Consider the following 23521-nt stretch of genomic DNA (forward strand, 5'->3'; position numbering starts at 1 on the left):
ATCCCTTTAAAGTATTTGGTTTCTCTGAGGACGCTGAACATTTTCCTTTGATCAAGGGTGTTTTAATCTTGATCCACATTTTTTTGGTCTCTCCGCTCAGTAATTGGAACTATTTGCGACACAAGCTCTACTGGTTCTACCCGCCATGGGAAAGTCACAGCTGTGGTTTGGGAGTGCTAGATTTCAAGGGAACATCAGCCTAGCAGAAAGCAAGATTCATGCAGATGTAGTTTATAGATGGGTGGCTGTGAGCGCTGTATGAATATACCGTGACCTTTCCTTAGATGAAAAAAAGGGTCAATGCTGTCGTGTACTTTCATGAAAAAACCCTCTTAGACTCTCACCAATTATTAGAGCTTAATGGTAACATGTAGCCTCTTTTATCATATCCCCTTTGAAGGCTCAAATTATTGTCCATTAACATAATTCAAAACTGTATCTGTTTTTTGGTGATTTTAACAATTGTGGCAAATTATTTGGAATTATTTTGCTGGACTGCTGCCTTACTTTTAGCTGTTCTCTTCATTGATTCAAAAAGCAATAATTGGTCCATCTTTGCGCCTAATTTATTATATATATATATATATATATATACATATAATTAGCTGCAAAGTGAAATGTCTAGTTGTTTCAATAAAAGCAACATATTTTGACAATATAAATATGATGTATTTACAGCAGAGGAATCACACTGTATATTTAACTCAGGGAGCATCTCTGTTAGTTGAAGAAAATAATAATCTGTCATACTGTTTGTGAGCGCCTGCCCAGTAGATTAAATGTTGATTTTTCAGTGTTTTGAGTTGACAAGGGCTGATTGGAGAATATTGTGTCCACTCAGAGCAGATATGGTTCTGGGGCAGCTGTCTAAACGATCACAAGTGTTGAATTATCTCTGATGGGTGACTACTTACATAAACACTTGCGCAGTGTTGGTTTCTACCCTCAGAGTGAATTAACACTCACAGTTTTTGCTGTGTGAATATTGCCCATATTAGCCCGTGTTTCAACAAGGGCATCAAGCATAACAAGAGATATTGCTTTGTTGGAACACTTTCAACAGAGCATTGGCAAATAAAATGTGTCTAATTTATGAAGTCATTTGGATGCCATTCGATTGATATTGAATTGCGTGGGAATTATGCCCCCATGTCTTGGTATGTGCAGACTGCAACTGCTCCAGTTTCTCGTAGGGATTATTTGAAATGTGAACTTCCCTGGCACGAGTGCATAACCCGTGTAATTTGCTCTTTTAAAATTTCCTCATCCCTCCCCACACGCTCCGGAGCATTTTTCTGTCATTGGCTATGCTACATTTTCCTCTGTGCCACATAGTCAATGAATTGTTCACAATTAATCCCTGCACCCACAGTAGAGGACCACCATCTAGAGTTTGGAAGGATTGTTTCACCACCTAAAACTAAATATGTCCATCACTGAAGGCAAGACACACACTTATCTCCTAGTTGACATTTTTTTCCCCCTTGTAATGTTAATTTTCACCACCTCACTGCAAAACTCACATAGAGACATTTACAAGGCCAGTCGGCTCCTCTTGTGGGTTCATAGTAAGCGGTGAGGATTTTCTCTAAGAGCATCTGTGTTAATGACATGCAGTCTCCGGAAAGGTTTATCCATTCAATTTGACTCTGGAGAGACGATCTCTTCAGCCTCCTGATTAAATTAAGATTCTTTAATAAGCATATCTAGGTGCACCGACTCGAGAGACGAGCCGATCTGTGTCTACCAACGGAGATACTGAAAACTTGGTTTAACAGCAAGTCTTTCTTTCTCCGTAATTGAGTTTTTGTTTTTTTTTTTGTCAGTTTTGAGTACTTTTTCAATTATTATTATCATTCACGCTGTCCTAAATATTCTATATATGGTTCTGGACATCCATCCTGCCTCCACAATGCAGCAGATCATCATCATTTTTTGTGTGGCTAAAGTGAAGCACAGCATGTGATTCTACAAAAGTCACCTGGGAACCTGTCAGTCGTAACACTTAAGTATTTCTTTCTGTACCTGTTAGCTATTTTGATGACTCACGGTGAATATTGCTGCATTTTTATCTGTGGGAGGAGAAGGTCAGCAAGGGGTGTATCACTGCCAATTAAGAGGAATGGAGCAATTTGTTTTAAACTTGTGCATGGACGAAAGCAAACACCATGTTAAGGTGCATGACGCAGTTGTGTTTTCTGCTGCTTTGTGTTATTTACCAATGTGCAGGTTTCTTTTTTAAACTCTAGCAGCTTGTTTCAGGGCTTAAATGTCATATTTTGAAACACCTTAATCAGTAAAATCCTGAACATGACATTTTCTTTCATAAACGTAATAACCGTGTGTCCTTTTGTACATGAAGGACACGTGGCTGCTGTGAACATAAATGCCATTTAACATGAAACTGTCAATATGCTAGTTGATGCAGGTGGTTCTTTCTTGAAAGGTGGTGGGAAAAAAATCTCTTGCTTAGACTGCCTGTTATTTTTAGCATTAGAAAATAAAAATAACATATTTTTTAAAATAATGCTAAAAGGATATGGAATCTGCAGATCATTTGAGACTTCCACTATTGTAAAAAAAAAAAAAATTTAAAGAGGAAGATCGAAATTGTCATTTTGTCTGATACAGTAAAAACATCCCTTGTCCATTCTGAAAAAACTTGTCTGATTTAAACGTCCATTCATCACATGTTAGCACTTCCTGGTAAAGAATATGATATTAAAAGGATTATAAATGCTATTGATGTTCCTCCAAATATCTGACTGTGTTGTAATTCAGCCACAATGCTCTGGTCAGAGCTCTCCAGTCTGGTGCATTACACTGCATGACTTCAATAAGCAAAACAACATTCAGGTGAATTATATTTGGAAGAAAAACTTAGGTGAAAATATACACACTCAGCAGTGAAGAAGTACTTTGGATGTCAGCATATCTAACTTTGGATTTAGGCATTTTTCGGAGAGTACAAAGGGTTACAGAGTTAGACGCCTATTGCATAACAGTGAGGCTGCATTCTGTGTGTTCTCAGAATCTGTTGTTTTGCTTAGATACTCTAACACTTGATTGTTCAAGTTTTAAAACTAATCTTCCCCCTTCTGTGATGGCTTTGTAGTGGTTTGTTGAATCTCTTCCATTTCCCTTTTCTGAATATAATTTATTTGCTTTTTTTTTTTTTGAGATATCAGTTACAGTGATCACCTGTGGAATTTTTCAACACACTAAAGTCCTCACAGTTAGCTTAATATCAATATATCAGTAACATATTTCGGCCATATATATATATATATATATATATATCTATCTATCTATCTATCTATCTATCTATCTATCTATCTATCTATCTATCTATCTCTCTCTATATATATATATATATATATATATATATGTGTGTGTGTGTGTGTGTAGAGTTCATTTGCAAAAGCAGGTAACTCTAAAAACTAATTTTTTATTGTCATGTATTTTTCTACTGAGTCAAATCCACTCAACTTCAGTTTGATTGATATTATCTCAAGTAAACAATAAAAAAAAGTTTTTTGAAAATTTTATCAAAACGGAGTTATCTGTTTTGCAAATGAACTCTTTAATACATACATACATATATGTGTGTGTGTGTGTATATATATATATATATATATATATATATATATATATACACACACACACACATATGCATCTGCTTTGCCAGATATAATTCTCTCGGTAAATAATGAACATGCTGAAAGTGATATTATGTTGGGCAGAGGGCTGCTTGTCAGTCAGTGGAAATTCGCCTACACTCTCTTTGATTCAGCCAGACATAAAAGAGAGTCCTTTTCACTAATATGTAAACTAGATGCTGCATGTTTTATATAAATCCAATAGATACAACAGCGACTTCCCCCACATATCAAGATATGCATCACTTTTGCTTGAATTTATTCTCCCTTCAGTCTTCATCCAATCAGCACCCCCCTCCAGTTTTTGGATGTGTTTATTTTCTCTCAGGTCTTCTCATTATCACGAGGTAATTGCCTTTGTATCTTCCCATTTTTATTTGGGAGATATAATCTCATGCCTGTGCTGATATGCTATACTGCTGCCATCCTGTATGTGTGCGTTGAACAGTGGAACTCCATCTGCAGGTCTGTGTGAGGCATTATGTAAATAGTTGTGCAAAGGCCTGATGAGCAGACACAATATAGCATTCATCACTGAGGAGTTTGCCCCTTGCATTTGACAGTTATTTTCTTTTTCTCTCTACTTTGTTATTGCTGTTTTTACAGATTAGTGAACGTGCGTGTGGTTTGCTAATGTCTGCTGCCGTCGCCTGTTTGTGCCTGTTATCACAAAAGCTTCCGTTAAATCTTCAATTATTTTATATTAGGGAAGCTCCAGGGTGTATCCTACGTGGTACTAATTAGACAGCAGATTCTTTGATTCTGAAGTCGAAGAAAAATCTGTTATTGTTTACAGATCGTGATTGAGGTGCTCCTGTCAAAAGCAACAGCAGCGTTCCCATTTAAATTTGTTTTCATCATAAACCCAACACATCTGTGCTGTTTGTTCTGACATTTCTCACCTTATGCTTTACTGAGTTTGAACGACAAATTATTTGCAGCTATTTGTCAAGATGCTGCTGGAAAGCCTCTTTGAGAGGTTGACTGGGGATGATTATTCAAGGTCAAGCAACTTCTGATAAATAACTGGTGAGGCCACAAACAAACTTTGCACAACAAAATAAGCTGGATGAATCTATCCATCTATCCATTATCTATACACTGCTTTTTCCTCATTAGGGTCGCAGGAGGGCTGGACTCTATCCCAGCTGACTTAGGGTGAAGGTAGGGGACACCCTGGACAGGTCAGCAGTCTGTCACAGGGCTACATATAGAGGCAAACAATCACACTCACATTCACACCTACAGACAATTTAAAATTACCAGTTAACCTCAACATTTTTTTGGACTGTGGGAGGAAGCCAGAGTACTCAAAGAAAACTCACTCATGCACAGGGAGACATACAAACTTCATGCAGAAAAACCCCGGGAAGGCTGGGGCCCAAACCAGTGATCTTCCAGCTACAAGGAAAAAGTGTTAACCCCACATGAAGAACCTCTGCAAGGTTACGAAAAAATGATTGTAGTCCCTTCTAAAGTAACCTCCACTGAACTACTGCTCATTAACATTCTTAAGACCCACATAGGAGAGCACTTGTTGTGCAATTGCTTCTGGATGAAACATGGCATTTTCAAAAATCCATAGTCTGTAGCTCCAAAAATATTTCATTTACTGCAAATCAGTACTGTTGCTGTCTAGCATTCACACTACCGTTCAAAAGTTTGGGGTCACCCAGACAATTTCATATTTTCCATTTGCTGGAAATGTTCATCTGTACCCCTGTCTAGATAGTCCATTATATATAAGCCGTTTCCAGCTAGAATAGTCATTTACCACATTAACAATGTCTAGACTGGATTTCTGATTAATTTAATGCTATCTTCATTGAAAAAAAAGATTTTCTTTCAAAAATAAGGTCTTTTCTAAGTGACCCCAAACTTTTGAATAATAGTGTACTTCTGAAGGAAAAAAAATACCACAAAATAATTAATTACTTGTTCTGCCGTTCAAAGACAGTTTTTTGTGTAGTCTTGATGTAATAAGCTTTTCTCCATCCTCTTTTGTTTCAGGATATTTGACAGTTACCATAGAGCCCCTGCCTCCTGTTGTTGTGGGCGAGACTGTTACTCTCAAGTGCAACTTCAAAACTGATGGAAGGCTTCGAGAGATTGTTTGGTACAGGGTGAGTAAACTTCTCTACATTTATCTTTCAAATCCATTAAACACTAGATGCTTTCGAGGTCAGTGCCAATAATCATATCACAGGTTTGTGGCTGTGCTAGCAGAACAATGCGCACAGTCAAGCTGCAGTTGTTAGGAGACAAGCTATTATTTGGGCCAGCTGTAAGGGAGGCATCACTGGCTGTTGCTTGGGAATTTGATTTCTCAATCTGCTGGTCATCACCATCATTTCTTAATAGTTCACAGCTGGCGACTCAACAGTTATTAAAACCCCAGTTGGTGTACTACACTGCTTATGTGCTGCTAATAATGAAACTGCTGTTAAAGGAAAAGAAACAACTAATCTTTGAATGTCCAACATGGAGTTTATTTGTTTCATAAAAAGGGCACGTTTTATAGTTCTGTATGTAAGTAAAGGCTGGTAAAAACAAATCTGCAAAATATTACCGTTCAGAGAGGAGAAATTTGTTTCACTTCAAGAGAGTCACTGATTAGCACTTGAATTTGAAAGCAGTAGCAGCTGCCGCTATCACATTCTTGCCTGACCATTTGTTTTTGCCAAAGACTCTCCAATAATTCTTGAGAGCTACACAAGCACGCTTTGTAAAAGTGTCGGACTTTTCATGTTAGTTTTAGTTGCTGAGTGGTGATTGGATGTGCATAATGCAGCACAGACAAAATTGCAGACCCTGAAATGTTATCACCCTGCCTTGAGGGTCTTCCATAAAATGCATTCCAGCTCTGTATTGTGTCATTTATGATGCCTGTGATACGCTGTAATGACTGGTGGGTTTCCAAAGCAAACGCATAAACAGCACAAAGACAGATGAATAGCGAGCAGTGACTTTGCTGATGCCAGTGTTCTTGTGTGTGCAGTTCTGACTTCCTTCCCTGTGGATGCTGCTTTAAGGCGCATTCTACTGATTTCACACACAAAGTCCGGTCTACTCATCATGAGACGAAAATAAACGCGTTTTCTTGGAGACAGCATTGCAAGAGAGCAACAATCCTTCCCGTGTAAAACAGTTGTGTGATGGATGCTTTGGCTGGTATAGCTTTATAGAGGGCGCAAAGTCTGAGAAATATCGGAGAGGATGCCATCTGGTAATACTGATTGTAACAAATGTAGCAGTTCTGGAGCTTAACCGTCACTGAGGTGTTCAACCCGAGCTGCATCGTTTTCAGCTGTTCTTTTACTGAACATGTACATGCTATACTGAAAAGCTGGAGTACTCCATCCATCCATCCATCCATCCATCATCTATACACCGCTAAATCCTCATTAGGGTTGTAGAGGGCTGAAGTCTATCCCAGCTGACTTAGGGTGAAGGCAGGGGACATACTGGACAGATCACCAGTCTGTCACACAGGGCTACATATACAGACAAACAATCACACTCACATTTACATCTATGTACAATTTAGAGTTACCAATTATCCTGAGCATGTTTTTGGAAGGACCTGTCCATGGTGTCCCCGCCTTCACCCCAACTCAGCTGGGATAGGTACCAGTCCCCCGGTGACCCGAATGAGGATTGAGTGGTTTATAGACAATGGATGGATGGTTTTAGAAGCCAGAGTGCTCGGAGAAACCCCACATATGCACAGGTAGAATATGCAAACTCCATGCAGAGAGATCCCTGGAAGGCAGGGATGCGAAGTGGGCAAAAGTGATAACCACCAAGTCACTGAGCAGCCCAAGCAGAAGTACCACTTTAGCAGAGTTAGTAAGCAAGTCACAGTGACAGCAGAATATTTATTTAAATGTGATGGTCATGAGGGACGGAAATTTTAGAAATCCAACAAAAAAGCACACCATCATTACTCTTGTTTACTTTGCAGTGCTTTATACCTGCAGCTTCTGTCAACAAAATGAAAAATTATGAGTTTTTAAGCAATCTTTTCCAGTTGTACTGAATGGCAGTAGACTGTACCGAGTTTATGCGTCTAAGAAACAGGCAGTTCAGAGTATAGATTGGTTGTTTTTGTGTATGGGCCACTGACCAGTCAAGTTGAGATACAGATAAACTCTTCACTGGTGCTTTTGTCTTGATGTAATCCTGACTGGTTATTTCTTACTTGCTGATATTTTAAGCAGTAACTGAATGAGCAGTGCGACACTGTGATGATACTCACCTTGATTTCACCCTCCAACCTGAGCGAAAACACCATTCATTAATGAGCAAGCAGCACTTTATTGCTTAGCCAGGAAGTCTGTCTTTCGAGTAGCTTCTTCTTTCTCACTTTTATTATTGTGAAATAAAATAGTGTCTCTGGACTCATCTTAGCGAATGCTGACCTTTCAAGGTAGGACAAAAAAGATTTATGGCACTTTACACATTCACCTTAGCATCATAGATCATTTTCAATGCTGTGACAATTTCATTTAATCAAGCAGGTTTTGGAGAGCATTGTTTTGCTTATATTCTGTCTGATTTCATGCAGTTTCTATTGATAGCTGTAGTTTAAATAACCACTCTGAGAACAGGGCTGCCTATATTAAGTGTTCTCACAGGGAAAGCAACGAGGTTGTAACAGAAATCTGCCCCATCTCTCCTGTGGCCGCTGCTCAGCACAACCGTTGATAAATTATAAATCAATTATCGGCACTTGGCTGCCAAAGTTTCTTTAATCTCTGCCTTTTATTTGACTAAATACTGTTGACTTCTCATTTTACCTCCTGTTCAAATGGAACTGGGGTTGATAGTCACCTGGGGAATCCTCATATCTAATCGGAGCTTGGCCAATCACACAGAGGGCTGAATACACTGAATTTTTCACCATGTGCTCATTTACTGTGCTTGATCCTGATGTATTCTGTTTGAGTTTGTTTTTTTTGTTTTCGTTATTATTTTTCAAACATTACCCTTCCAGACTTGCAGTCAGAATTAACACGTTGAAGGATGTACTTAAGATTATTTTCAAGAACCTTTCAAGCAACACTAACTTAAATTTTCAGTATATTCGAAACTGGAGAAATAAAAGTAATGGGTTTGATATGAGTTCCCACATGGCCTGTATTATATGAAAGTATTTTGTATTTTCTTTTCTCCCCTAAATCATGAATAAGTTATTTTATGGTGACATGACTTGAATGAAGCTTCAGAACGGTTTTTAATGAGAACAAATACTGTCTATTGTTATTCAGCCTACATTAGCAGCACAATTTTCCATAAAGTTGTGCTTCATTTCTTGATAAATAACCTTAGTGCCTCATTGTTTGGTGGTCTCACAGATGCCACTGCTGAATATCTAATTATAATGTTTCCGAAATCAATCAAGCTATTTTATACATTATATATCCATCTATCCATTATCTATACACCGCTTAATCCTCATTGGGGTTATAGGGATTCTGGAGTCTATTCTAGGTGACTTAGGGTGAAGGCAGGGGACAGCCTGGACAATTTTAGGAAACACACACATATTCATCTAGTGAGCAAGAAGAGGAAAAAGCTGAACTTCTAATTATAAATCCAGAATATTTAAATGCATCGTTTTCACACTTCTCTGACCTGAAAGTGGTGCGCTGATCATGTCTCTGTCATGGACTCAACAGTGTGAATCTTCTAGCTGCAAGGCGAAAGGGCTAACCACCAAGCCACTGTGCAGCCCTACATTATATATACATATGCGCATAATAATATAATGTATGCAGTTTTCTTTTTTTTCTGACTTCATAGCATCATATGCAGAAAAGAATTCAAACAGTAATGCTTTGACAAAGATGACAAAATGCAGAAACTGCTAAAAGATAATATCAAATATGAAAATATTTCATATACACTACCCTTCAAAAGTTTGGGGTCACCCAGACCATTTCCTGTTTTCCATGAAAACTCACCTTTATTCATGTGCCAACATAACTGCACAAGTGTTTTCTAATCATCAATTAGTCTTTCAACCCCATTAGCTAACACAATGTTAGAACACAGGAGTGATGGTTGCTGGAAATGTTCCTCTGTACCCCTATTTAGATAGTCCATTAAAAATCAGCCGTTTGCAGCTAGAATAGTCATTTAGCATGTTAACAATGTCTGGACTGTAGTTCTGATTCATTTATTGTTATCTTCATTGGAAAAAAAATGCTTTTCTTTCAAAAACAAAGACATTTCTAAGTCACCCCAAACTTTTGAACAGTCATGTGTATTTATAACATTATACAGAACTGGGATAATGATATTAGGTAACATCAAGTATCAAATTCATAAAACAAGTTTTTTTTAATTAAAGAGTTGGAAACAGAAGCTTGGAAACTAGATATAAATGATACAGTGTACATTTTACCTCTCCAAACTCAAAGTCTTATTTTTAACCAGCATAAGATATCTGCACAGTCTACAGTCATTTCCCTTTATGCATTTTTCTATAGATGATTTTCTAATGTATAAAGAAGCATCATAAAAGTCAGGCAGTGGAGTGCGCTAGATAAAATGTTCAGGAATAATTGCAGGTGCAAATGCAGCTTTAGACAACAAAAATAAGCTTAAGAAAACATTTTCAGACCCTCCCCTTTTCATGCCTCCTTCTCTCATCTTTTGATCATGATCGTGTTTGGATAGGATCCCTCATAATGCCTTCATTTCAGTTTACTGAAGATGACAGACGGAGACAGGGAGTGAATGCAAGAGAGTGAGAGCAGTCCTCAGTAATGGATGTTGTATAGCCCCGCAGCTAATGCTTCAAGAGCAAATAAATGAGAGCCTCTCGAGTGTGTATGCTATTGCTCTACAGGCCACATGAATGTTTTTAGTGAGTGGTGAATACTGGCAGGCCACGGATTACGCGCTATAGATGTGTAATACCATCAAGCTGTCATCTGCGCTTTAACAGCATACCAAATAGTCATGATGGATCATTTCAGCGGGTGGTACTAATGTTCCGCCTCTTTGGGATGAGAATTTTTAGCAAGGTTGTTCACAGTGATGCTCAGCTCCTCGAAGACAGACACACACACACACACACACACACACACACAAGCTCATCTTATGTTAGGCTTGTTTTAATTTCTGTCATCCTAATGAATATATACATACACTTGTACATATGGGACTGCTCCCAGCGGGCGCCCAGGTGTACGTCCTGCTGACAGTGTTCTGTTAGCCTGCCTGTTGAGAGCCACTCTGCACCGTGCTTAATTTTAATCACTGGATCAACTGTTTCTACTCCACTGTCCACCCACCCCACCCCCAACTCTGCCCATTACAGAATTCCTCCTGTCTAACCGACATAACTCTTCAGGGATCCTCTTACTCACCAACACCGGCGTCTTCTCTAAGACACTTGCCTAATTTACCACTGGTCTGTCTGCTGGCGGAGCTGGTTCTCTGACACACTCTTCATCATTTCACTGTGTCCATCTCTGCCCATTTCATTATTATGATTCCGACTCACCTGTTTTTGTAATCCTGCTCTCTGCTGAATTGAACTAGCACACTCTGTACTCCACGCGCAGCACCGATACATAGCTGCACAAGAAAACACGCAATGTCAACTAACTATAAAGAAAAGCATCTGTTTGGTCCTGGAAAAATGTTGTTTTCTTCATGTCAACAAGTTGCATGATAATCTGGGTGGGTTATAATAAGTGACAGCAACACAGAAAATATTGGAGTCTAATCACAGCCACGTTTTGGACTTATTTAATTAGATGTGATCGTGTCTGGGTTTGTTTCAAGCGAAATAAATGCAGTTAAAACTGAAAGTTAGAGTAGAGTGTATTTTATGCAGTTTTTTTCCCATTCAAATCCCCAGACAAGCTTAAAGGCTTGGAGCAATGTAGCTGTTATAGAACTGGTGGATGCCATACAAATGTTCCAGTTATGTCAGTCTTGTCAGCCTCTCACTTTAGATTATGTATTCATACATTCTCTAGTTATTTAACTAAATTATATCCTTGAACATTTTTATCTTTAATTGTTTAATATTCCAAGTGAGTGTCCTGTAAATCTCTTCTAGTCCTAATAAATCTATAGGTATGTGTTAAACATGTGAATGGATAATCCAAAGATTGGCCAATGTTTCCATTAAAGTCACTCTCTGGTCATTGATTAAATCTCTAAAACCGCATCTCTGTATCAAACTTAGATACACCACAATTCAAAAGTTTGAGGTCGCTTAGAAATGTCTTTATTTTTGAAGTAAAAGACGTTTTTTCAATGAAGATAACATTATATGAATCAGAGTCTAGACATTGTTAAAGTGACAGTTTCACGAATCCCCGTGAGACCGGGTTGGACTATTCTAGCTGAAATGGCTGATTTTTAGCAACCATCACTCCTGTGTTCTAATGCTACATTGTGCTAGTTTATGGTGTTGAAAGGCTAATTGATGATTAGAAAACCCTTTTGCAGTTATGTTAGCACATGAATTAAAGTCTGTGTCTTGTCTTGTGTTGTTTTTAAGTGTGTTACAATATGAGAGAACTCACTCACTGTAAACTGAATTTACCAACGGGTACAATAAATATTTTGAATCTTGAATCTTCAAGTCTGAGTTTTCATGGAAAACAAAATGATCTGGGTGACCTCAAACCTTTGAATGGTAGTGTGTTTAGATTTATTTATTTTTCCTTGTAAACATGCATAATCACTTCCTGCAATAAATGTGATATTTTTAGAATGAGTGGATCTATACCTCTCTGTCCATCCCACTCAGTTGAGCACACCAGCCCACAGAAACACTGTAAACCTCTAAAACTAGGCTACACAATGACATGTTGTGACATTGGTGTAATTCAGTGATACAGGATTAAACCAGAAACTGATTCTGAAAAAAAAAATATGATCTCGCAAATTGCACAGGACTGGTTCCTTTGGTTTGTTATGCATGAAAGCCCAGAAATGTAAATCTGTGGTTTTGAGATGGTCACTGCAGCTTTAAGGTGGAAATGCTAACTTTACTCATGTCTTGTAGAATATAACAATACCACAGGGACTGATTAACAAGGTTAAAAAAAGTGAACTTCACTGGAGGGGTTTTAAACTTATTTTATATCCAAGGTTGTCTGAAATAGATTCTATTTTGGTATTTGCCTTTATTTTGAGTATCTATATTTTGAAATACTTTGACAGTGATTTGCTTTTAAAGTCGGGACATTTGTTATGGAAGCTTTCCCCTTGGGTGTGCCAATAAGTGCAGTTCTTCTCCTCTCTGAAAGTTCTCACACAAATAAAATTGGAACGAGGCCTTCTGGCTTTTCTTAAATGCATGTCATTCTACTGACTTCATCTTTACCTGAGAATGTCATTTATATGTATCTATTTAGTCTTGACTTCTGCAGGGCTTCTTCTATCCAAAAGCTGCATGCATAGTTCTTCCCCTTTAGTATATTGCTATTATCTTAAAAGCTCAGAAGTGTTGTACACGTATACATAAGTGTTTGCCAGCTGCCTTTGGACGTAGGCCAGCTGCCTTAGCTTAGTTACTTAGCGGAGAACATGATGTTTATATTTGGAAATATGAAAATAGCTCTGCACATAAAACACTGACCTGACTACAACTTTACAGTCTACCTTATAGCAATAAATATATTCACTAATTGTATATTTGGTGCACAAACTTTGTCCACCTCATCTTATTCTAATACCCCAAACTCCCACACTGACTGTGTTAGTGTTTTTTACTTGTGGCCCACATTTACCAAATCCTATTTAAGCTGCTGACGATGTCAAACCACAATATAACAGCTATGCAAATGACTTATCGCTTGTCATAGTCTGCCAAGAAATATAATAGTGCATTACCTGAGGGCAGTGTGTCAGGAGATTTATTGTTGGCTTTTTCAGCCATATGTTACCTCTGAATTCAGTGGCAAAAATATGTTAGCGGATACTCGACTGAAAAGTGGAGCGTTTTTCAAGCCAGTAATCCTATTTCTTGACTGTGGAGAGACACAGGAGGCGTCATATGTTAAATCCAAGTTTAAAATCTTCAAGACAGGGTTGCCTGGGCAACTGGAATCTGTAAGTTCAGAGGAGAGCTTGCAGAGTGTGTACGCACAGCACACTCCTGTGGGGTTTTGGGGTGTCTTACCGCCTGCTGTTTAATCCCCAAGTGTAATTGTCTCGGTTCAAAAATTCTCTGCTTCAGTTATTGGCTATTGTAGAAGTTATATATGAACAATCTATCAGTCTTTCAACCTGGATATCTATTTGTCTGTCTGCCTGAAGCTACCCTTTATGAATGCCGCTTTTTAAAATTGTTATGCTGATGGTGTTTTTTTTAAAGAAAATTCAAGCAATGCCTGTCCTTTAGAATGTCTTTGTCTTTCAGGTGACTCAGGCTCTATTAAGTTCACGTCAAAGCACAATGATTTTACCTGCTTTGCCAACCATTGAACTAACCGGTGTCCACCAACTAAGTAACTGCTTTAAGATATTGGATACTTATCATGCGTTCTGTATTTTAGATTGCAGTGTGTTCTGAATGTCAGAGAATCTCTCAGGGAGTTCATCAATTTTACACAAAACATACTTTATTTATTGATTGTTTTTTACACTTATTTATCCAGTTTTGTATTTAGCTAAGCTTCGGTACACTCAGAGAATCATAAATCTTCGCATGCAATACATGCAAAGTCTTATCAGCAAAGAGTAGTTCAGATCACTATCATTACCGGTGGCTGTGGAGCTGCCCTGAGGTCTGTGCCAGAGGGCTTCCCTGGCCCCTGTCCATGGTGCTGATCTAGCGCTGGCTTCCAGTGCAAGTAGCATCGCTTCCCATCATCCCCTGAATCTCTTCACCGGATAATACAGCTCCTAGGAGAGTTAACCTGCTTGTCAAACAATGGAACGCTCTGCCACTTTTCTTGGCACTCCAAGTAGCCAAAATGCAGGTTCCTGTCTTGTCATGAAGCGAGACAATATTTTAATTTATCTTTAAAGTCCAGATTAAGCTCCTAAAAACGCATCTCACTTTATCAGTCACATATTTTAGAGTTTCTTTTATGAAAATAATCCCTCTCCTGCCTTAAAATGGCTTAAATGTAACTGTACACCTTTGGCTTCACTAGTGCGCACAGATTTATAATCTGAATATGCAAATCGGTCCCTGCCTCCATCTCCACCAACTCCTCCGCCGCCTGCCTGTAACTCGAGCATGTGTGTTCAACTTCGCTCTGCTCAGACACTGTAAAACTACTCCATGCTGCACAATGGCAAGCTGAAGTAATTAAGCCATGCATGTTGGAGCTGGACACTGATTCCGAAGAAGAGTGAACTGCAGAGCGTTTCCTACAAGTCAGTGTATCAGAATGATAATGTATCTTATGTATATCAGCCTTCCGCTTCACTACATTATGGAACAGTCGGTAATCTACTGCTGATGTTACATGAAGGCTGATTTCTCCATTTGCAAATTCTTCTTCTCCACTTCTCCTCTGACATAGAAAGGCCCACCCTGCAAGTTAAACTCTGCCCGCTGCATCTGTGAACATATTTCTTTCAGACAGAGAACATTAAGCATGACAACTATTCAGTTTTCTCTTTTGTCTGTTAATAGGGCTTATGCCCAATGAGTTATTTGCTTAGTGTGCCCTACTTGATAGCAGTTTATTGTTTTCTTCTGTAATCGGCTTGTTTGACTGTATAGAAATCACTGAAATGAGTGATTGAGCATCAGGCTCCCTTCATCCTGCTTGGGCACTTGGGTTCAACCTATGATCCTAAGTCCATCAGAAGGAGCCACTGTGCACTTCTTTTTAAACACATCAGTGCAACACTTTGTTCCTTTTGGAGGAATACCAATTTGTGTTTCGACTGGGCCCACTAGAGCCATATGCAGTGTAATGATAAGAAATTTTCCAATCAGCAGTCCAAGTAATTACTTCATACTCTATTTACACACAGTTTAGCATTTTCAAAGATGTGCTTTGGGTCTATTAGGTTCCTGATGTGGTCATTGTCTTCTCCAATTGTTGTTTCTTCAGCCCAATCCAATTTAACTGAGAGGACATCTCACTTGTGCAAACTTTCATACGTCACATTATTAAATGAACAGTAGAATTTTAAGTGCGACTTTTATATATATTAGATATGCTGAAGATAAGGTTTAGTGCTTTCTAGATGTAAAACACATTAAGCCTTACCAGTTTCCAAAAAGGGGCTAACTGATCACACTGAAAGAACACTAGAAATCACTTTATTGTATTTTGCTTGTACTTTGCCCTCCCTGTTCTAATAAATAAATAAAAACAACTGGTCTGCTCCTTTGAGCCCTGCTACAAACCTCTGTCATCTTTATTAGCCTGCTGCTCCATGCCGAATGTGCTGCACCCAGGGGAATTGGAGATAAGGTGATATGGATCACTGCACTGCAACCTTCCCCTCTGAGGATGTCACCGGGGCAAATAAGCAGCCTGTTATACATGGAATGATAATTACACACTTCATGTCAGCAAACTACAGGATGAGTCCCTTTTGTTATCTGCGGATGCTAATAGCAGCAAAGGGACTGATCACTGGTGTGCCTGTCTGAGAGCTTGTGCTGCTGGTGACTGTGATGACAATAGGATATTTTGTTTCCATGCTGCTAAGAGTGCATAATCCCTCTTCATTGTTCTCCCAACGATCCACAGGTATCTATCAAAAGCACAGTCTGTATCTAGTTAGGTAGGTAATTTAACAAATGACTGTATGTAAAAAAAAACAAAAAAAACAAAACAGTAATAATAAATAAATAAAAATGTCTGTAAGGTCATTTGTTTTTTATCCCCCCACTGCCTTGACTTTCCTCCATGACAACAGAATTAGATAAATCCTAAATTTCAGGAGTTACTTCACTTTTCATCCATCTTGTAAATGTGAGTGTCAGTGCAAAGCAGGTCATGCACACACAACACAAAGAATGATCTTTTTTCAAAAATTGTTTTAACCGGAGAATGTCTAGATACTAGTAGTGGGTTAGATTTTTTTTTTAACAAATTCATTAGAGGCTTTGTTTAATCATGATTTATCACATTTTTGTTAAATAACAACATTTAACACAATAAATACAGCTTTTCAATTCAAATAAATTTTGGCTGGCAGATGAAGAAATGCATAAACACGTGTTTAAAATTTAAAATGTATAACATTTTAAAATGGGACTAATAGAAAAAAATGATTTTGATGATTAAAGCCTGGATTTAGTTGGTTTTTCTTCTGTGTGGCACAAAAAATGAGCATATGGAGTTCAAGGACCTTCAAAAAGTTGAAAATCCATAGATTAATTTTGTTTTCATTGCTTCTGGGTCTGATTAATGGTGTCATTTTGATGGTTCTTTATATATATATATATATATATGTGTGTGTGTGTGTGTGTGTGTGTGTGTGTGTGTGTGTGTGTGTGTGTGTGTGTGTGTGTGTTTATAAAGACAGACAAACACACAAACCAACGCCGATCATCACATAACTTTTAGCATCTGTCTACTACATTCACAGAATGCAAACTCAAAGTGCAATTAAAGTGATTATATTCAATATTTTAAGACTTTTTGTAAACTTCAAGCACTTTCAATGTCTTGAAAAGTGGTCTATTATGGGATGGCTACACCGTTTGCCAGTACCACAACTGTTATAGCTAACATTAGCTCTGGTGCTAACAGCAGCATGTTTTGCATTGAGGTGATACCATCGGCTTGAAGTGCTGTGGTGATCAGAAAACTCTTTGTTGAACAATTTACACACAACCACACTTTTATCCAAGCTGTCATCAGGAAGATTTTTAAAAGAAAACTTTCTGCCCAACAAGCTCAGTGTGGTCTCTTCTTCCTTTCTTGCCTATTGATCCACTCAGTCTGTCCTGTGCATCTTCTTCATGGCTGGAAAAAAGATTTTAGGTTTCGTTACCGCCACCTACCAGGCTGGAGTGTGCATCTGTTGTTACTGGTGTGCCAGAAGTTAGGGAACTGAGAAAGGTTCGAGAAAATGTGTTTTTTTAATGTGTTACTTTTCTGTCATTAATTAATCCAAAAAATCCCAGCCCTACTAAGATACCAGTAATATCTATAACAGAGGAGCCTCCATTACAACAGATACTGTAACAACAAAATCCATAATACAAAGCACTGTACTCAACTGCCAAACCATTGCTTCTGCCTTAGCATTTTTTAAGCCTCACTGCAGTGCTCCACGTTTTCAACATGTCTTGAAAATTCATAATCCCCCCCAACCAAAATCATACCAGATTTTTAAAATCCATTCTTACTATCACAGAAGGATCAAACAAGAAAGTGATTACTTAGCGATTAGGAGTGGATCAGAGCCTCTTTGTGACATTTGCATTAGAGCAGGAAGTCATTTCCATGCCAGAGCAGTCTGAGCAGTGGTCTCCACTTTGCCTCACACACACTGCAAGGTCCTCCGGGGACATGAAGCAAGCAAAACAATTACGTCTTTAGTTCCTTATATATTTATTTACTTGTTTACTGTCTTGTTTGTTTATTTGGATTGACTGTTGAGATTTGCTTCCAAAGGGGGAAAAACACCCACATGCAAACAAATGACATAATGTGAATCCTTGATTGTTTTCTAAATCTATTAATCGGTTTATTGCTGAAATGTAAAGCGGGACACACTTTATAGGAGATGTTTGGCAATATGTTAGACTTTTGTTGTTATCCACAAATCATGAAAAATAAACATGCCAGTGCTGTTGATTTAGGTTTTTCTGCTGTTGTCTGTGCAGTCGAAGCCTGTAGCTTATTCCTCTGTGCTGTGAAGCTCTATTGTTGTTCAAAAACTATTTAAAACACATTGATGAAGCATTCTGTTACACCGGGTGACATGTCCCTTCCTTACTGTAACCATGGGCACTGTGGTGTGTTTGACCTGATCCCAGAAATACACCACAGTGCACTTTGGCAGGATGTTTTATTACACATACACTCTGTTTGACCAATGTCTACTAAAAACCGTAGTGCTCAGCTGTTTAGGAAATAACTCCTTCCTTTAAAAAAATAAAAGTGACCATTTTTAAGCTTTTTGTTAGACTCCCACTCCGAACACAAACCCCAGGCTCACAGGTGAAAGTCATGGTCAGTCTCTACGACATATCTGACTTCCAAAAACAGGTATTTGAGTCTATCACTGTGGAAATATTTCTCACCACATCATACTTTACCTGAAGAAAATATGTCCTTTAAAATACATTTGGGAGGGAAGCTGTATAAATGTGTAGGAATGTAATTTTTTTTTTCCATTAACTGGTGCTGTGGAGGATACTTTCTTTGGTGAGGCAAGGCCAAGCATGAGCCCAATCCTTGTTTTGCCCATTAGTAATACTAAATGCTGTAAAACATTTTAGGAATTCCACTTTTTATGAGTTGAGATGTCAGCTTCAGGGTGATATTTTTGGTGTTCTATTTGCAAGGTCAAACACTGAGCTACAACAGAGCTGCTGGTATTAAAGCAATTAAATTTAGGGTTTTGTACTCAAAACCTGTCAAACAAATCGTGTAATGGCATGTCAATATCATTCTTAACATTTATTATTTGATGTACACTAGCAGTCAAAAGTTTGGACAAACCTTCTTATTCATTTTTTTATGTATTTGTATTATTTTCTACAATGTAGATTAATACTGAACATTGACTAACAATGACTAATTCACAAATGCAGATTTTATTTTTAAATGCTGCATTTCTGACGTAATGTCATATGTGGGAATGAACAGCCTTGGCAGAGTACTGCGCTCTCTGAGTCCTTTTCTAGTTACTCCACCAAGGAACTCAGCACAGTTATGTGACGATTGGTGTACGTTTGTCGGTCTGTCTGTGCACAACATTACTCAAAAACGGACACACAGATTTGGATGAAATTTTCAGGGAAGGTCAGAAATGACACAAGGACCAAGTGATTAGATTTTGGCAGTGATGCAGCTTATAGTCTGGATCCACGGATTCGTTAGAGATTTCTGTATCGTTGCAAGATAGCAGCATGCTGTCACTGTAACTATGACATGTCAATGCTACGTCAGCTGCCTGCTGACGATCACATGATTGCGATCCTACTACAAATTGATCGCTATGGACTTATCGGAACTTATCTATTGGAAATGATACAAGAAACAACTAATTAAATTGTGGAGGTGTTTCCGAGTCCCATCAGTTCCCGCCGCCTGCTACATATTTAGGTCACATGATTCAGTATCCATACATAACACATGTTTGTGCTCATTACAAGGTGATTTTATTTGTGGGTACATCTATATTAAATGGCCACATTCTACAGTGCCATGATTTCTGTCACAGATGTTTTCAAGATTTCATCCGTCCGAAATGACACAATGACTGAGCAGCCTTGGCAGAGTACTGCACTCTCTGAGTGCTTTTCTTGTTCCATATGTATTCTTTTATTAATTTGATCTTTTGTATTCTTTTATCTTCAGTTTTAATCTGCAATGTATAAAATGATTAAATAGAAAACACTGAATGAGAAGGTGTGTCCATAGTTTTTACTGGTAGTGTATCTGTTGGTCTATTTCTTCAGCACTAAATGCACACAAATAGAACACTAGAAAAGCACTCCGAGAATACTCTGCCAAGGCTGCTCAGTCATTATATGATTTCCAATGGATGAAATATTTAAACAATTTGTGGTCAGCAGCGGTCGATTTGTAGTAGGATCGCAATCATGTGATCGTCAGCAGGCAGCTGATGTAGTGCTCACTTGTCATAAGCTGGGTTTCCATTACCCTTAGATATGCACAAAATGTAAAAAGCGCAATAAAAAACTGGTAATGGAAACACCTGAATTTCGAAAAAGGACTAAAATATCGCTAAAAAGTTTTTACGCTCTCATGAGGTGGTTTTTCAGACGTTTCGATATTGAAAAATATTGCAAAAGCGCAATGGAAACACTTTTTCACTGGGCGTGACGTACCTGGTCACATGACCAGTTCTCTCGGAGTAAACATGGCGCGGTACGTGTGGACAGAAGAGGAGACCGAGACTTTTCTTGTCATTATTCTTGAGAAAAACATCTCTGCCATACTAGACAGCAAACAGCAGAGGAATGTAGAGTGTTATAAGGAGATAGAAACAGGTTTCGGGCATCCATCTTCCTGCAGTGAAATCTCGCGGGATGATATTTTACGAGAGTTACGATGCTTCTGCCCAGAACAACCTTCAATGGAAACACATTCAAAGCGCAAATATACTTTGTCGAAATTTTAGAAATATCGCTTTTATTTTGCGAAAAACTGTAATGGAAACCCAGCTATAGTTACAGTGACGCTGTGTCGCTATCCTTCAGTGATACAGAAATCATCAAAAAAATCTGTGGATCCAGACTATAAGCTGCATCACTGCCAAAATCTAATCAGTTGGTTCTTTTGTCATTTCTGACCTTCCCTGAAAATTTCATCCAAATCCATTGGTCCATTTCTGAATAGTGTTACGAACAGACAGACGAACAAACCAACCCTGATCGTCACATCACTCTGTCACATTCCAGAAATAATTGAACATTATTTTGTTGGAACAAAGGATAACAGATATTTACAGATTGTTGCTCTTCTCTACTAGCAAGAGAAAATATTGACTGCAATGTACAAATTTAAACATCATTGCTTGGCTCAGCAGTTCATCTTTCCATTAGCAGTGATCCACCTCTGTTTTCCGATTCAAAATCATTAGGTCGCTATCCCAGCATGAATTTAGTAATTTCTTGGTTAATCAGGAGAAGTGCTGATCATGATGGATGCTACACTGCATACTAAGTTGGATACAGTGGATAGAATGATGAATCTTAAAAACATCGTGTAATTATGGCATGTCCTCACTGAACTTATTTTTTTTAAAATTTTTGTTTTGTTTTATTGCCGAAATCGCATTTTTGTCATTAACTGCAGTCGGCTCATTTTGTTCATTGTGTTCCCTCCAAATAATCAGGTCAGTCTCTAGATGATTGCATCTTTTTGTTGTTCCTGACAAATAAAGCCGTGACCCCACTGAAAGTAGCCCGAGGCCACACTGCCCCTCTTCAAAAGCACCCTGTCTGAAGATCTGATTCCCTGTGGCCATCCATAGTAAATTGTTTACAGTGTGTACCGTTACTCCGCAGCCTTGCAGCAATATTCGTTGTACCATAGCACCGCAAACCAGGTATTGTTCCCTTTTTTTGGGTGGACACAACACTGTAGTTTTGAAATTGCATACATCTTTGTTGTAATCCAACCCTAAATTTAAGCCCAGTTTATTATTAATTCAATAAATAAAACAGCATTGTATTAAGAGAAATCCACAGAAATGTTGGAAATATGCCAACAAAATGCAGCAGAATTGCAAATGTCATACAATGTCCAGCTCTGACATGATAAAGGCTGTTGCAAAGCAGCACACTGAGCATAATTAAAGTTAATAAATGCATGGCGATGTTTATAAAGTCAAAGCTTTTTGATTATTTCTTGAAATGGAAGACTTAGTGTTGTGCTTTCCCATAGCTGAGGAATTAGCAATAATTTCCTAGCAGTCCATTAAATAGACCCTATCATAAAGTCAAAGTTGCTAATGTCACATATCAGGTTTAAAACCGCATTATATACTACTAATTTGCTCTCCCACTTAGTTTGTGGCAAGGAGCTTAATCACCAGCTGGATTATTTCACAGACAACTTTTCTCAAGTAAATGAGTCTTGTGTGCGGTAATACACTGAAGGTTAAGTTTAATGAAAGACTGTGGTTTGGTTAAATGTTAGTGGAGCAAACATCTTATACTTGAAGTCATTGCAGATTTTTTTCTGTATTAAACCTAGACCAAGAACTGCTTTAAAGGTCTAGTGTGTAGGATTTAATGTTATCACCTCACCCTCCCCTTTCTGGTGTGTGCTGTTGGAAAACTTAACCGCTAAAAACACAAAAACCTCTCTCCAGGACTCGGGTTTGCTTTGTCCCTTCTGGGCTACTGTAGAAACATGCTGCTACAATATGCCGAACTCTGTTTAACACGACCTGCTCACTCCGTATAACATATAAATGATATCAAGGTACAGATGTAAAGGCTCAGTCTAAGATAATGCAATAATGCAAACTTCCTAAAAGACCCCCTAAATTCTACACACTGGAACTTTAGCTTAACCAGTAAAATATTTAATTTTGCTTTATATGCCACAAAACACCAAGATGGGATAATGAGGAAGAAAACAAATGGAGTAGCTTTTTAACAGTTTACTGATATACTTTCACAACCTACCTGAATATGTTAATGAAGAAAATTTCCTCATTATGTTGATTTCAAAATGTTATCCAGGTGGCATCACATTTCTTAGAAAACACATTGCGGATGGTAATTATTTGTGTATAAACAGGATCGATCAGGTTTGTAAACACATCCTGCTGAATGAGGAATAAAAAAATGGCAACCACCTTTCTAATGTTAATTCAAATTAACTTGTGATAATTGTCTGTGTACTGTGGAGCCCCATATTTCCCACCTGATCGCAAATCACAGTTTGTCAACACAGGTGGCAAACATTGCTGTCAGTACACCACAGCCAGCAATGGAAGATAATAAAATGTAATTAGCACATTCATAGAGTAAACCTTTAAGACACTTAAAAAAAAAGACAGCCTTGACTTCAACTTTAAATATGGGCAGCTTTATGTAAGTATTGCTATAATTATTCATTTAAGATGTTACATGACGTGGTGCTTTTACTGTTGGCAAAGGAATAAAAAGAAAAGCACTCAGAGAGCTACCAAGTGGCGTGACCTCAACGTGTAGCAGGTGGTGGGAATTGATGGGACTCGGAAACACGTCC

The 23521-nt window shown here is 38.2% G+C and overlaps 1 protein-coding gene across 2 annotated transcripts in view; it reads left to right on the forward strand.

Annotated features, from left to right (window-relative positions):
• The window catches only part of igsf21a (immunoglobin superfamily, member 21a), a 188064-nt gene that overhangs the window by 51949 nt on the left and 112594 nt on the right, over positions 1-23521 (forward strand). For both annotated transcript variants that reach the window (XM_022192610.2, XM_022192611.2), the window contains exon 2: positions 5670-5782. In XM_022192610.2, coding sequence (XP_022048302.1) covers positions 5670-5782 — 113 coding nt within the window. The remainder of the gene's footprint in view (positions 1-5669; positions 5783-23521) is intronic.

Source organism: Acanthochromis polyacanthus, chromosome 5 (assembly GCF_021347895.1).
Source record: "Acanthochromis polyacanthus isolate Apoly-LR-REF ecotype Palm Island chromosome 5, KAUST_Apoly_ChrSc, whole genome shotgun sequence".
NCBI lineage: Eukaryota > Metazoa > Chordata > Actinopteri > Pomacentridae > Acanthochromis > Acanthochromis polyacanthus.